Source organism: Labeo rohita, chromosome 9 (assembly GCF_022985175.1).
Source record: "Labeo rohita strain BAU-BD-2019 chromosome 9, IGBB_LRoh.1.0, whole genome shotgun sequence".
Lineage (NCBI taxonomy): Eukaryota > Metazoa > Chordata > Actinopteri > Cypriniformes > Cyprinidae > Labeo > Labeo rohita.
Genome location: NC_066877.1, coordinates 36863926 through 36880206, shown reverse-complemented (window position 1 = coordinate 36880206; position 16281 = coordinate 36863926). Strand labels below are relative to the sequence as shown.

General features: G+C 37.5%; 1 protein-coding gene across 2 annotated transcripts in view; it reads right to left on the bottom strand.

The window, feature by feature from the left end:
- The window catches only part of LOC127171335 (NACHT, LRR and PYD domains-containing protein 3), a 28298-nt gene that overhangs the window by 2165 nt on the left and 9852 nt on the right, over window positions 1-16281 (bottom strand). The window contains exons 5-12 of one of the 2 annotated variants that reach the window (XM_051119914.1): window positions 16173-16265; window positions 15790-15903; window positions 15560-15673; window positions 14527-14640; window positions 12630-14438; window positions 6516-6689; window positions 3737-3907; window positions 2561-2734 (exon numbers count right to left, since the gene is read on the bottom strand). In XM_051119914.1, the coding sequence (XP_050975871.1) occupies window positions 2561-2734; window positions 3737-3907; window positions 6516-6689; window positions 12630-14438; window positions 14527-14640; window positions 15560-15673; window positions 15790-15903; window positions 16173-16265 (2763 nt within the window). The remainder of the gene's footprint in view (window positions 1-2560; window positions 2735-3736; window positions 3908-6515; window positions 6690-12629; window positions 14439-14526; window positions 14641-15559; window positions 15674-15789; window positions 15904-16172; window positions 16266-16281) is intronic. The other variant, XM_051119915.1, reaches the window with a different exon arrangement.

Genomic DNA, 16281 nt, shown 5'->3' with positions numbered 1-16281 from the left:
TACTTACATAGGCGTCTTAGCTTAAGAGTGATCCAGGACGAATCTAAGAGCAACTATGAGTGAGGAAAAGACAAAAACCGCAGCAGCCATTAGAAGCACCAGTTCCCATAGAAACCTGAGGCTGGACCGGCCCATGCACATGCGCAGCCATAAGCGCGTTATGGCTGCGTATGCGCACTGACTGATCTAGCTTGAAAAATAAGCTATTTAAACACTATGTGAGGATAAGAAACAACATTCATGGGGCAGTTCATTTCAGGGCCTCTTTATTTGAATGTGGCAAAACAATATTGCACGCTACAACAGTTCTATGAATAGGCCCAAATCTCTGACAGAGACCCCTCCCCTATCAGCCAATCACTGTGTGCATAGTTAGTAATCATGCTAACATCATCCGTAGCAACAAGGTCAACTCCTCCCTTAGTCTTAACTAAAGACTTCTCTTTATTCCTTAGTAGAAGTTTGTCTCAGCAGCTTTGTGAATAGGTTTTAAGAGAGAACTCTTAGCTAAAAACTATTGCTATTTAGAAGAACTTTTAGTGGTAAGATAAAATGAATATGGGCCCTGATGAGACAAACTTCTTCTAAGGAGTAGAGAAAAGTCTTAAGCTAAGACTAAGGGCGGGGTTGCCATGGATGATGTCAGCATGCCTCCTAACGATGCACACATTGATTGGCTGATAGGGGAGGAGTCTCTGTCAGAGATTTGTTCACAGAAATATTGTAAAGCGTGGTATTATGCTGTCACATTTAAATAAAGATTTTAAAATGCAGGCTAAGTGTCTCTAATTAAACAAGCATATGTTCAGCTAATTGTCAGCCAGTACATGTGTGCTTCTCATAAACAATTAGCTGATATGCATACAGCCTTTTTACTAACAGAATAGAATAATCATTACTAGTTTTAGTTTTAGTGCTAAAACGCTTTGTGAAATGCTCTTAGAGCAAACATTTAGGACTGACACGCCCATTATTTTTAAGATTTTCTCCTAAATCAGCAAGTTATGAGCTACTTTTCGCCTTACGATTTTTTGTGAATACGGGCCCAGATTTTGTTTCTGATTTGAAATATATAATTTAGTCAGGACTTGGTCTTGTATGAGCTGCCTGGAGGCATTGCAAATATGGCTGCAGAGTGAACAGACTTTCCTTAAAAGAGACTTTGCTATGACACAGTCTTTTAAAGACTGTGATTGGTTGGTTGTCCAAAAAGGAAATAAAAGTCCTGTTTAACTGTACACACATACACACACACACACACACACAATATATATATATATATATATATATATATATAAATATATATAAATATATATAAATATATATATATATATAGTCAGAAATCTTGGTGTTTGACTCCTCTTTCTCTTTTCAGTCTCATATTAACATCACCCCTATTCTAACCGATCTGCATTGGCTACCAGTGGTCTACTGTATTAAGTTTAAAATTCTCCTGCTTACTTTTAAAGCTTTGCATGGTCTGGCTTCTTACTATCTACACAATCTGTGTTGTTGCCCCTAAATTATGGAACTCGCTTCCCAGATGACTCTGTCTTGCCAATAAGCTGTTTGAATTTAAATCACGGCTCAGAACTCTTAAGTTGACCTCTGTTTATTCTTCTTATGTTGTCTTATCTGCATATTACTCTTTGGATGTCTGATGTTCTCATTACTTATTGTTTGATGTTATTTATTATATATTATATATTATATATATTATATTCATGTTTTTATGTTTATTGTATAGTGTTTGTGAGCTCTGGAAAAGCGCTATATAAATAAAACTATTATATAAATAAAACTCAATTATTGTTATTGTTATTATGCTATTAATGTTGTACTTAATGTATTGTATTTGATAGGAAAAGAATAGTGGCACAATACTGTCCTGAAAGTGTTTGTAATAGTTTGTGTGATCACTTCGCTTATGTTATGTTAAATGTAGTTATTGTGGTGATATGATCTGGCACTATGGCATTTCTGTGCTATGTTGGAGATGTTAGCATGTCTCTATGATCAGTCACAAGCATGATCTCTGCACAGTTCTTCTCCCTCTTTATATTTTGTAATTTTTCTCCACTGCTAAAGAAACTCTTAAGCCTCTTCAAAGTCCTTGTCTGTACTCCTAACAATTTTGGACCTTAAGACCTCTTTTAAGGTTTAAGATTCTTTCTGAATTGCTTTTTCTCTTTACTAGGATCTTTTCTTTAATTTAAAGAAAGATTTCAGAAAGATTTAAAGAAAGATTTCAGAAAAAGTGGAAAATAAGGGGTCAATAAACTTTTACACAGAGATGGACAGGTGAAGGAGTATTAATCAAACTAGCAGAAGCAACTAAAGCTCCAGTGAATGTTTGGTTGGACAAAAACAGGAGCAGCAGCTCATATGAAGTGATGGAGATGAATGAAGTGAACATCATCTTCAGTCATCAGAGTTATTTGTGATGAGATTTAGTGTGTTTACTGAACATGTATTTTACAAGCTTAAGTTTTAGAATTGACATTAAAGGACACATCTTACAAAGGACAAAGACATAAGACTACCAGAGAGATGATCTTACCGCAGTTTCTCCAGTTTACAGTGAGGATCCTCCAGTACAGCACAGAGAAGCTTCACACTCAAGTCTCCTATTTTATTCAAAGACAGATTCAGTTGTCTCAAGTGTGAGGGGTTTGATTTCAGAGCTGAAGCCAGAGCAGCACAACTTTCATCACTGACGCCACAATCCCTCAACCTGTAGAGAACAATGACACACTCTTCACTCTCTCAGATCAGATCAGTTTAGTAATGAATCCATTAGTAAAGAGAAAGTACAAATCAATGTGTGATGATCATACATAGGTGATCAAAAACATAATCATAAATCATTTAACATCTCATTCAAGAAAGATGTTTATGTGTGTGTGTGTGTGTGTGTGTGTGTGTGTGTGTGTGTGTGTGTGCTTCTTCATCACCCAAGGATAGCAAAGTCTGAGAACACCTATGCAGTGAGATATCATTTATACTTAGTGTAAATTGTGGCAGATAGTACTTACACATCAATGTATCGCAGTGCTTTACAAAACAGTACATAATAACATATTCTTTGTATATGATTTTATTCATTATAAAGAGATGCTGCCTTATAGCGTCCTTCTTGTGTCTATTCCTAAAGCCACCCCTACACCTACTTCTAATCATACTGAAGCTAATTTTAATTATAGGCCTGTTAAATACCTGTTAGACACTTTATTTCAATGTCTATTTTCTTAATTTTTCTTTAATATTATGAAAACTGAGCTAAGATGCAATCGTAAAAAAATTAGAAGAAATGCACATTTGTACTCGGGTTGGTTATTTCAAAAGCCCACTGTCCTTACTCTCCCACTTATCTGACTGTTTTTTTAGTAATTTTGTCTGCTAACAGTCAAGCCTTTGCTAAGAAGACGGCTATTAGCACTTACTATAAACAGACAATCTATTTAAAGGTTTTGCTAATGCAAAAACAGGTTTAACATGAACACACAAGTCCACACATGTACAAGAAAAAGTCACACAATGTTTTACTTTCTGTATCTCTGTATCTTGATTGACAGTTGTCTCATAGAAGTAGTAAGTAGTAAGTATTCCATGCACTAACGATACCTAATTTTTACATTTTTGTCATGACAAAATGTTGACTTGTCACAACAAAATGTTTTCTGGTGATTTGATTACATTTCACAAATCCTTTACAATGTGTCATACATAATCTTACCACAGTATCTCCAGTTTACAGTGAGAATGTTGTAGTACATCAGAGAGCAGATACACTGAATTTCCTAGCTCATTCTCAGACAGATCCAAATGTCTCAGGTGTGAGGGGTTCAATCTCAGAGCTGAAGCCAAAGCAGCACAACCTTCATTTGTGATGGCACAATCACTCAACCTGTAGAGAACAATGACAGACTCTTCACTCTCTTAGATCAGATCTCAGAAAAGCTGTGAAAAGCTTCAAACCTTAGCGCTTTGACTTTTGCTGCTCATTTTGCAATATTCCTGTTGCAAAACACACTTGTGTGCTTGTATCCACAGATTTGTGAGAGCAGAACTGAGGGTGGGGCTGGGGTGGGAATATAGCCATTTTTTTGGGCGATGCCTGACCAGTAAAATTATATGGCTTCTTTGTGTGATGACGTTACACAACAGTTTGCCTTTTTGGTAGGAAAGCCAGCTTTGGGAAAGAAATGGTACAGCAAAAGACTGCAGAAGTTACCTGATCACCTAACAACACAGAAGACATGGGAAGCCGTGGTGGACAACAGACTCTCCTCATTCAGCGGACGATTCACTGTCCTCCCAGCTCCCACAGTGGACAACACAATCTGCTATGATGCAATGGTCAGTTTTATATAGTAATGATCTTTATCAACATTTCCTAGTTTTTATGGCAAAAATAAATAAATGAATAAATAGAAAACTAAAAGAAAATGCTGGTTTAAATGAATAACAAAATAAATAAGAAATAAATACACAACTGATTTAATAAGTTCTGCAGTGAACCAGCATGTATTTCTTAAATATTCCCAATTGCGTATTAAAGGAAAGGCAATGAAAGGAAAAAGGAAAGCTCTGCATTTAACCCATCCAAGTGCATGCACACACACACACACACACACACACAGTAGTGAGTAGTGAACAAACACACACATACAGTAGTGAGTAGTGAACAAACACACACACACACACACACACACACACACACACACACACACACACACACACACACACAGGAGCAGTTGGGGGTTTGGTGCCTTGCTCAAGGGTCTCACCTCAGTCATGGTATTGAGGATGGAGAGAGCACTGGTAACTCACTCCACCCACCAACAACCCCTGCTGGGCCTGAGACTTAAACCCACAACCTCTGCATTACAAGTCCAACTCTCTAACCATTAGGCCAAAGCTGCCCCAAAATGTGACTCTGCTTAATGTTTTTTTAAGAAAAGCTGTTTGTCTGGAAACTAAGTTACCAGTTGTGAGATGTCATCATTTAATGAATAAAGCATGCTTACACCACACAATATAAACTGCACGAATGTATCTCTGACTGTATCTCTCAACATGAAATGCAAAATATACTTTCATCTGAAAAGAGGACTTTGGACCACTGAGCAAAAGTCCAGTTAATTTTCTCCTTATCCCAGGTAAGATGCTTCTGACATTGTTTCTGTTTCAGAAGTGGCTTGGTAGCCCTTTTCCTGAAGACATCTGAGCGTGGCGACTCTTGATGCACTGACACTGGCTCCAGTCCACTCCTCGTGAAACTCTCTGAAGTGTTTGAATCAGCTTTGCTTGATAGTATTCTCAAGCTTGCGGTCATCCCTGTTGCTCCCTTTTCTTACCCAGTTTTTTCCTTCCAGTCAATTTTGAATTTAAATGCTTTCATACGGCGCTCTGTAAACAGCCACCCCTTCAGTAATAAAACCTTCTGAGATTTACCCTCATTGTGGAGGGTGTCAATGATTGTCTTCTGGACCACTGCCATGTCAGCAGTCTTTCCCATTATTGTGGTTTCAAAGAACAAGAGATACCCCGAATTTATACGGTAGGGATTTAATGAAACGCAAATGTAAATTTAATTAAATTTAATGTAAACTTTTGAAATGTTTTACTTTACATGTGATGAATGTAGAATATATGAAAGTTTCACTTTTTTAAAATAAGTTACCAAAAAAAAAAGAACTTTTTCAAGATATTCTAATTTTTTGAGTACACATTGAAGGATCTTTGAGTGTAACATTTAACTTTCAACAAATACAAACATTACTATGACAAGCTCTCAAACTCAAATCAACCAGCTCTCAATTTTTGCTACTCTTTTACCTTCATAATTTTATCAGTGAAACCAATAGTAAAAAGAAAGTAAAACTTAAAGCACAAATCAACAGATCATTGGACTGAGATCCAAAATGTCTCAGAGCACCAAACATGATTGTCAGGATTTGGACTTTGGACTTTTGTTTCCACGGTTTCCCTCCAGCCTTAGTTCCTGCTTTCCTTATTTGGTCATTTTCCAGTTCTTGTTTAGTTTGACTGTTAATCAGGCCCGCACCTGTTTCTGTTTCTACTGATTATGTTCCAATCTTTATAAGCCCTGGGTTTTCCTCTGTTCCTTTGTCTTGCGTTGATGTTGATGTTGATGTTGTCTCTTGTATTCCTTTGGATTTCTAATTAAAGATTTATTTTGGATTTCTCTATCGCTGTGCATTTCTTCCAGGTCTACATCTTGACAATGATCAGAAATCATCTTAATTTTCATTCAAAAATGTGATATTTTTGTGTGATTTTACACAAAGCATGTTTTAAAAACAGTCACTGTTTTAAGCTTGAGTCTGTTTAAAGTCAAGAGAATTAATTTATTGTGTGTGAACGTGTGTATTTCAGTGTGACTCTCAGTCCTCTCCCCCTCAGCTTAACTCACAGCAGCAGAAAGAGACTCAACACTTCAAATATATTTTACATTGTGTTCATTGTGTGAGAGTCGAATATGATCTTACCACATTTTCTTCAGTTTACAGTGAGGATCCTCCAGTCCAGCAGACAGCAGCGTGACTCCAGAATCTCCTAGTTTATTCCTAGACAGATCCAGTTGTCTCAGTTGTGAGGGGTTTGATTTCAGAGCTGAAGCCAGAGCAGCACAACCTTCATCAGTGACGCCACAATCAGTCAACCTGTAAAGAACAATTACATTCTTCACTTTCTCAGTTCAGATCGGTTATCAGTGAATCCATTAGTAAAGAGAAAGTACAAACTTAAAGCACAAATCAACATGTTTGATGGATCACTGGAATGAGATCTAAATATAACCAGCGGTGGAGTGGGACTCATTTTCAGCCCTGGAGTTTCATGCCTTAAACTGGCCCATTTTAAGTCACGATGGACTATATTAAAATAATGTAATTAAAAAAAAAAGGTCACTACCTTCTCTATTCCTTTTGTATTTTATCTGTTTTCTTTTTTATTTATTATTAGGGCTGTCAGTTTCATGCGTTAACTTAATTAGTTATGAAAAAAATAACGTGATTAAAATATTTTAACACAGTTAATATGCTGGCCCTGCTCCCAGACCTGCATGTCATCTTATATTTCATGTAGTTGACTGTTGACAAATATGATGCAGGGCAACAACTCCGCAAATGCAGTTATGCCCTAAAATTCAAGAAATTAGTGCAAAATATTGGTGTTTCGTCTCATATTTATATATATCATATATCACATATCACACAATATCACGAGGACAGCAAGAGCAATATGACACATGCGCTGATTTTGTCCACAAGATTAAATGTGATTTTATACAACAGTTCAGTAAATAAGAAGTTGAAATTGTTACATTTTAAACACAATATTATGTGTTTTTGTTTAATTTTGCAGAGAACATATTACCTTTGAAGCCACAGCAGAATTGTTGCACATCTCCGATAACACAGCAGTGTTTAGTTTCTGAATGAATCTGCGTTTTTTAACGAATCGTGTGGACCAATGATTCAAAAGCCCATTCATAAAGAGAGCTATTTACTTAATTCCTGAATGAATCAGCCATTTGAACGAATCAAATTGAATGAGTGAATGACTCATAAAGACATTTTCCACCACCTGCTGGCAGATTTAGTTTCTTATTTAGAGAGTATCATTTCATTTATTAATTATTTATTAATTTATTAATTCTGTCATCATTTACTTACTCTCATGTTGTTTCAAACCTTTCTTTTGTGGAACATGAAAGAAGGTATTTTGAAGACTGTTGGTAACAAAGCTGTTTTGGTTACCAATGACTTTCATTGTATAAACAAAAAAATACTGAGATGTTTATCAAATTATGTTCTTTTATGTTCCATAGTTTACATTAGGTTGTTGCAGTTTATGTGTAATAAATTCTATGTTGAATCAAATAAAATATTTCTTTCTAAAGCTACAATTTGTAATGTCTATTTGATGCTTTCTCATTTAACACACAAATAGCTTTAAATTATCTTTTGTGGCGTATTTTCAGAGTCAAATCTATTAGCAATTAATTAATTAATCAAAACATCATGTAATTAATTAGATCAAATTTAATCGACTGACAGCCCTATTTATTACACAATTAACAAAAAGCAAAACACTAGTTTGCTCTATTCTTTTTCTATTCTGTTTTTTTTATTTATTATATAATTTACTTGCTATGTGTACTGCATTAGGCTAACTGAGACTTGTCATAGCACTTACATATCATTGCTCTTTTTTAAAATTCTGATTGCTTCCATTGTCCTCATTTGTATGTGGCTTTGGATAAAAGCATCTGCTAAATGACTAAAGCCCAGCTCACACTGTGCAATTTTGGCCACGATTTGGCCATCTGAGACAAATTTTGAAAAACCTAAAAGATTCCTGTAATCCTAGGCTAAAATCTGTAGTCTTTGATCACTGGTTTGACATGTTCACCAACAGCCGATTAATGGCTGTTGTGAAATTTTACCTGATGAAATTCTGGTGGAAGTTTTTTGGCACGTCTTGAAGTACGACATCTCCTACAATGAACATCAAACTGTCTCCGTTTTCAAGACAAGCCATGATCAGAATTAACGCTAGAGATTTCTAACCACATAAACTGGATAAATTGGATAAACACCAATTGTGTTTTTTCCATTTGGGTGTGTAGTGCTGCTTACACCATTCTTCTTAAATATGACGCTATTGCCAACATTCGTACTTCTCATGATAGCCATCATTTCAGCCCACAGTGTCAGCCCACGGTTTTTCTGCTGAATTGGGGTACTTTAACATGTTTACTTTAACACTGTTGCCCTGGGTTGTTTTTAATGCCCATGGGTTGAAGCGACCCCAATAACGTCATATTTAGCCCCTGAAATACACATTTACCTGGAATGTGATTTCTAACGAAGGACCCCCTTGAAACGCAATTGAGCTAGCTTTGGACTAGGTTTGAGGAGCAACTGGGTGGGTTTTGTTGTGAGAAAACCTGGCAACCCTGTCAGCCCTGCATGTAGGCTAATGCAGCTCACAGTCACTGAACATGTATGAGTTGATAATGTAAAACTCCACACAGGTTTTCTTCCGCGCACCCGTTTTTAACGTGTCTTGACTGTCGTACAGTCTGACATTAATGACAACTGAGATCCCACAGTGTGACATGATCATAATGTTTGTACAGTCTGACAAGCAGCAATTATAAAGGACTATTAAAAACTGCACAGTGTGAGCCCGGCTTTTTTTTTTTTTTTGCCCGCATATTTCCGACAACTGACTTTTGACGGGGGACTCAAAAGATAATTATGTCATCATTAACCTGCAGGCTGCATTCTGCAAGTGGGGCTGCGAGAAAATAATAAGGCAGCGGCTATAAAGGTAGAGGCTATTTACACTAAGTATAGCAATGAATTCTATTTACACTAAGTGACCAATAGCTGTTCTCCTGTTTGCCGTGCTGCATTTGTAGCTCCCCAGGGCTTCGTTTTCTGTAGAAATTCTGTATCTTGCTATTACTCTCTGTTGTTTAAAGTGATAAAATGTATCTTTATTCCCACCAGATTTCTGACATTATCCATCAAACTAATCTGACTGATCTGATCGTTCGGTTCTATTCTATAACCGCGAGTACAATGCTGTGCTGTGTGTTAGCCGGTTAGCCTGCCATTTGCAACCTTTTCCTGCCATTTGCAACCTTTTTTGCCCTTCTCTATACAAGTTCATCAAACAACGGTGGTGAGTTAGAATCATTTTACAATCATGGTGAGTAATGGCTTCTTCCCCTGTTATTGCAATTCGCACCACCTGCTACATGTATAGCTTATCAATCTCTATTGGCAGTGAGGGATATACATGTGATAAATGCAGGGAAATATTTAGGCTGACAGAAGGTTTCAGAACTAGAGACACGCATCCAAACTTTAATTGAGGATAGTAAGAATGTGAGGGCCTTAGATACGGCTTTGGATGTGCCTAGCTCAGGGTGTCCTGCACATTGTTCGGTTTCGGTAACTTCACCTTTGCAGCAGGGCAACTGGGTGACTGTGAGACGTCATAGTTGTGGATCAAAACACAACTCTTCCGTTCTGATCAGAACATCAAACAGGTTCTCCCCACTCAGTGACACACCCACCGAGAAACCTGATGAAAATGCTCTAGTCATTGGCGATTCTATTGTACGGAACCTGAAAAGACACCAGCCCCCATAGTCCAATGTTTACCGGGAGCCAGAGCACCTGACATCTTGGCAAATTTAAAAGTGCTGGCTAATCCTAAATGTAAATTCATTGTTATTCACGTCGGCACTAATGATGTTCAACTTCGCCGGTCGGAGATCACTAAAAATAATGTTAAAGAGGTGTGTGAATTTGAAAGTACGATGTCAGACATTATAATTTGCTCTGGTCCCCTCCCTGCATATTGTGGTGATGAGATACATAGCAGACTGTTGTCACTAAAACAAGTGTTAATGATAAATCCCTACCAGGCTACCATATAGACTTTATTAAAGAATTTGCTGATTTTCTATCTGAGTTAGTGTTGGCTACAGATAAAGTCTTAATAGTGGGTGACTTTAACATCTATGTTGATAATGGATCAGCTTTTATAGACATTCTGAACTCTATTGGGGTTAGAAAACACTTATCTGGACCTACTCATTGTCAAAATCATACTCTAGATTTAATACTGTCACGCGGAATTGATGTTAATGTCATTGAAATTCTGCAGCAAAGCGATGATATCTCAGATCATTATTTAGTCTTGTGTATACTCCAGATATAAAACTGTACTAAAACTGTAAATTCAACTCCTTGTTACAAGTATGGTAGAACCATTACTTCTACCACAAAATACTGCTTTGTAAGTTATCTTCCTGACTTGTCTGAATTCCTCAGCATGACCAATAGCTCAGAAAAACTTGATGATGTAACAGAAACTATTGACTCTCTCTTTTTTAGCACTCTAGACACGGTCACTCCTTTGCACTTAAGGAAGATTAAGGTAAACAGTCCGACCCTGTGGTATAACGAGAACACTCGCGCCCTAAAGAGAGCAGCCCGGAAAATGGAGCGCAGCTGGAGGAAAACAAAACTTTTTCGTACCGCCTGGCATGAATGTACCCTATTCTATAGAAAAGCCTTAAAAACTGCAAGATCTGATTACTTTTCATCTCTTTTAGAAGAAAACAAACATAACCCTAGGTATTTATTCAATACAGTGGCTAAATTAACAAAAAATAAAGAACCAACAAGCATTGACTTTCCCCATCAGCATAGCAGTAATGACTTCATGAACTACTTTACTTCAAAGGTTGATACTATTAGAGATAAAAAAACAATCTACCTAACATTGTTCGGGAGGCAGACACACTCTGTCAGTTTAAATCTAGATTACAGACCCATCTCTTTAACTTGGCCTACAAATAACTCATTTCTATAATCCAAATCAGTTAAAGCAGGGGTGCCCAAACCTGTTCCTGGAGATCGACTTTCCTGCAGAGTTTAGTTCATTAATCAACTAATCAAACACACCTGTCTGTAATTAGCAAGGGCTCCTTGAGATCCTAATTAGCTGGTTCAGGTGTAGTTAGTCAGGGTTGGAGCTGAACTCTGCAGGAAAGTCGATCTCCAGGACCAGGGTTGAGCACCCCTGCATTAAAGGATTGTTAGAATGCATTAATTAGGTCAACCGGGAACACTTCCCATAATACCTGATGTACTCAGTGCATCGTAAGACAAATGGCATCTACGCTAATATTAATCTGTTTCTTTCTTATTCCGAGGTCACCGTAGCCACCAGATCCAGTCTGTATCCAGATCAGAGGGTCACTGCAGTCCCCTGGATCCAGTCCGTACCCAGCACAGATGGTGGATCAGCACCTAGAGATGACCTTTACATCCGTAAATGTCAGCGGGGACCATGTCAACTAGATGAGCCCCAGAGACGGACCATCAATGAGGAATTTATTACCTAGACGGCCGTCGGCGCAAGACCACGGGAACCAGATGAGTCCTTTGCCATATGACTTTGGTGCAACATGGAACTTCTGCATTATTGACACACTATTGTCCTATTTAATACTGTAAAGTAATACTGTTAAGTTGCTTTGACACAACCTGTTTTGTTAAAAAGCACTGTATAAATAAACGTGATTGATTGATTGAAATAGATTGAAATTGAGATATAGATTCTATTTACACTTTGTCAAAATAGCAGCATTTTCTGATATTTATACTACTTATTACAAATAGTGGTGATTATCTGCACCTGTATTGCAGTACATTATAAAACAGTATGCAATAATAATGTATTGAGTGTACATTTTCTTTTTAATTCAAATTATTAAATGGATGCCACCTTATTGGGACAATAAAGCCCTCCCTACACCTACCCTACCCTGTGATATGAGATTTGAAGAGAGAGAAAAAAAGACAGATATGAACGGGGGTCAAAGCTGTCGCTTCATAGTCATCTTTTGTAGTCTTGACTACCCCAATCACACATTGGTGGGCAGAGTTACTGTAAATAGCCACTGACCACTAAACTCTGAACAACATCTGCTGCACTAAAGATTTATGGGATTTTAACTGTAATTTTCTTAATGTTTTAACAGTGAAATGATTGTTCTCATTGATACTTACTGAACTGATTTTGATTCTTTAATCACAGGCAGCAACTTCTGAAAAACTTCCATGTTTTCATGCTTATTTATTCCTTCAACAAATTTATCAAGATGAAACTCATTCAGTTCCTCTTCTGATGTCAACAACACAAAAACTACAGCTGACCACTGAGATGAAGAGAGTTTGGTTTCCTTGATTCTTCCAGATTTCAGATACTGTTGTATTTCCTCCACTAGTGAATGATCACCCAGTTCATTCAGACAGTGGAACAGATTGATGGATTTCTCTGGAGAGTCAATGGTCCTGATCTTCATCTTGATGTACTCAACTGATTTTTTTCTCCTATCAGAGCTGCTTCTTTTCAGTTTCATTATTTGCCGTAGGAGAATCTGATGAGACTCCACTGACAAACCCAGAAGGAACCGCAGGAAAAGATCCAGATGTCCATTTTTACTCTGCAGAGCCTCATCCACAGCTCTCTGATGCAGCTCAGATAATGAAACATGTTTTGATGAATTGAGTTGAAACCAGTCCTTCACTTTAGACCGCAAACTATGTTTGGTGATTTGGTCAATCACATTTCTATTGTTGTTTGTATAGGAGAGGTGCACATATGAAGCTGCTAGATGTTCCTGAATGCTTAGATGAACAAAGCAGAAGACTTTCCCCTGATACAAGCCAAACTCCTCTCTGAAGATCTGAGTGCACAATCCTGAGTACACTGATGCTTCTGTCACATCAATGCCACACTCTCTCAGGTCTTCCTCATAGAAGATCACGTTGCCTTTCACGAGCTGCTGAAAAGCCACTTTCCCCAGTCTGAGAATCAGGTTCTTATCCTTCACTTTCTTCTCATAGTCCTTTTCATGTTTGATGTTGGTCTGAAGGATCAGGAATTGTGTGTACATTTGAGTGAGAGTCTTGGGAATCTCTCCAGTTTCTGCTCGACTCAACATCTTCTCTAGAACAGCGGCTGAGATCCAGCAGAACAATGGGATGTGGCACATGATGTAGAGGCTCCTTGATGACTTCAGGTGTGACATGATCCTGTTGGCCAGACTCTGATCACTGATTCTCTTCCTGAAGTATTCTTCCTTCTGTGGCTCACTAAAGCCTCGTACTTCTGTCACTCGATGGACACACTCAGAGGGGACGAGATCAGCTGCTGCTGGTCTGGAGGTGATCCAGATTAGAGCAGAGGGAAGCAGATTCCCCACAATGAGGTTCATCAGCAGCACGTCCACTGAGGCTGATTCACTCACATCATACAAGCCCACTGCTCTTTGAAAATCCAGAGACAGACGACACTCATCCAGACCATCAAAGATGAACAACACTTTATATTCATCACTGGATATTTCCATTTCTTTAGTTTTAGGGAAAAAAACATGAAGAAGATCTGAAAGACTGAGTGTTTTGCCCTTCATCAAGTTGATTTCTCTGAAAGGAAGTGGAAATATGAGCTGGACGTCCTGATTCTCTTTCCCTTCAGCCCAGTCCAGGATGAATTTCTGCACAGAGACTGTTTTTCCAATGCCAGCGACTCCCTTTGTCAGCACAGTTCTGATGGCTTTGTCTTGTCCAGGTAAAGGTCTAAAGATGTCATTGCACTTGATGGCTGTGTCCTCTGTTGCTGCTCTCCTGGATTGTGTCTCAATCTGTCTCACCTCATGCTCATTATTGATCTCTCCACTCTCACTCTCTGTGATGTAGAGCTCTGTGTAGATCTCATTCAGGAGTGTTGGGTTTCCCTGCGTCGCTGTTCCCTCATACAGACGCTCAAACTTCTTCATCAGATTTGATCTAAATGTGTTGAGGACTTCATGGCTGTAAAATTAAAATACTGCATTATTAATTAAGCTAAGCTAATGTATCCTGTATCATAATCAAATAATCTTTTACAGTAATACTAGACCTGAGATCAGTCTCTGTATCTTCACTCTTATAATCTAATGGCTGATTCATAGATGTGTCACTCCTCATAGACACACAGCTGGACTCTGCTTCTGATCTCTTCTGCTGAACTGAACTATAACAGAGAGAGATTAAAGTGACTCTTTTGAATTACCATATTTAACAAAGCACATATTCATATATTATTTACACAATCATTTTAAAGAACACTACAGGATCATTTAATTTACACAATTTTATTACAAAAGATGTTAAATAGAACTGAGTGCTTTTACAAATGCATCCCTCTGTGTGACTATGCATGTTAAAATATCAGATAAAGATATCTAAAGATAAAGATAACACTATTTTGGTCAACGCCAGTAGTCTTGTTCTTAGTGCGCCAACATACAGCGCACCTGTGCTCACAGCGACCAGAGTTCGATATCCATTTTGAGCAGTGTTGGGGGTAACATATTACAAGTAATGTAAGTTGCGTAATCAGATTACTTTTAAGTAATGCATTTCTTTTAAATTTGCAATTAAATATCTGAGTTACTTTTTTAAATAAGTAACACCAGTTACTTCTCATTTATTCATTGACATCTCTCCTGTCCCCATGTTGAGAGAAACTGGGATTGAGGTGCAGAGACAGAGCCACTACCTTCAGCCTGAGGCTTATTCATGTAAATTTTGGTGTGAAAGGGTCTTTACAATTGCCAGAAATATTTTTTTTTAAGTAATAAACAAATTAGCAAGCCAATCCCAGGTGACAAAAAGTAACGCAAAAGTAACATAATGCATTACTTTCCATAAAGAGTAATTAAGTAATGCAATTAGTTACTTTTTATGAAGTAACTCAATACTGTAATGCACTACTTTTAAAGGTAACTTTCTCTTGCTAGTCTCTCTTCATCCAGTGCTTTCCTCTCTGCTCTCTACTATCCTGTCTAAATAAAGGCATAAAAAGGCCCATAGGTATAACTTAAAAAAATAACACCATTTTGATAATGTATAAAAAAACATTCTATAATTATATTTATATAAAAATGTACCCGAGGTCAATCTCTGTGTTTCCACTCTTAAACTGTATTGAACGATCCATAGACCAATCACTCCTCATAGACACACAGCTGGACTCTGGTTCTGATCTCTTGTGCTGAACTGAACTGTAACAGAGAGAGATTAAAGTGAAATCTCTGAATTGCCTTATTTAACAAAGGACATCTTCATATGTTGATAATATAAAATGACATGCTATAATTATTTTTATATAAAAATGTACCTGAGATCAGTCCTCGTATCTCCACCCTTAAAATTAGCTGGACGACCCATAGACGCGTCACTCCTCATAGACACACAGCTGGACTCTGCTTCTGCTCTCTTCTGCTGAAATAAACTATAACAGAGAGAGATTAAGGTAAAACCTCTGAATTACCATATTTAACAAAGTACCTCTTGATATATTATTTAAACACTCACTTTAAAGTACATTCTTGATCATTTAATTTACACAAGATGTTAAATAAACAGAGTGCTTTCACAAATCATCTCTCTGTGTAACACTATGCATGTTAAAGTATCAGATAAAGATATTTAAAGATAAAGATAAGACTATTTTGGTTGGTGCCAATAGCCTTGTGATTAGTGAACCAACATACAGCGCACCTGTGCTCACAGCGACCCAAGTTCAATTTCTGCCTTGAGTTCCTTTGCTGGTCCAGCTCCCCTCTCATCATCCAATGCTCTCTACTATCCTGTCTAAATAAAGGCATAA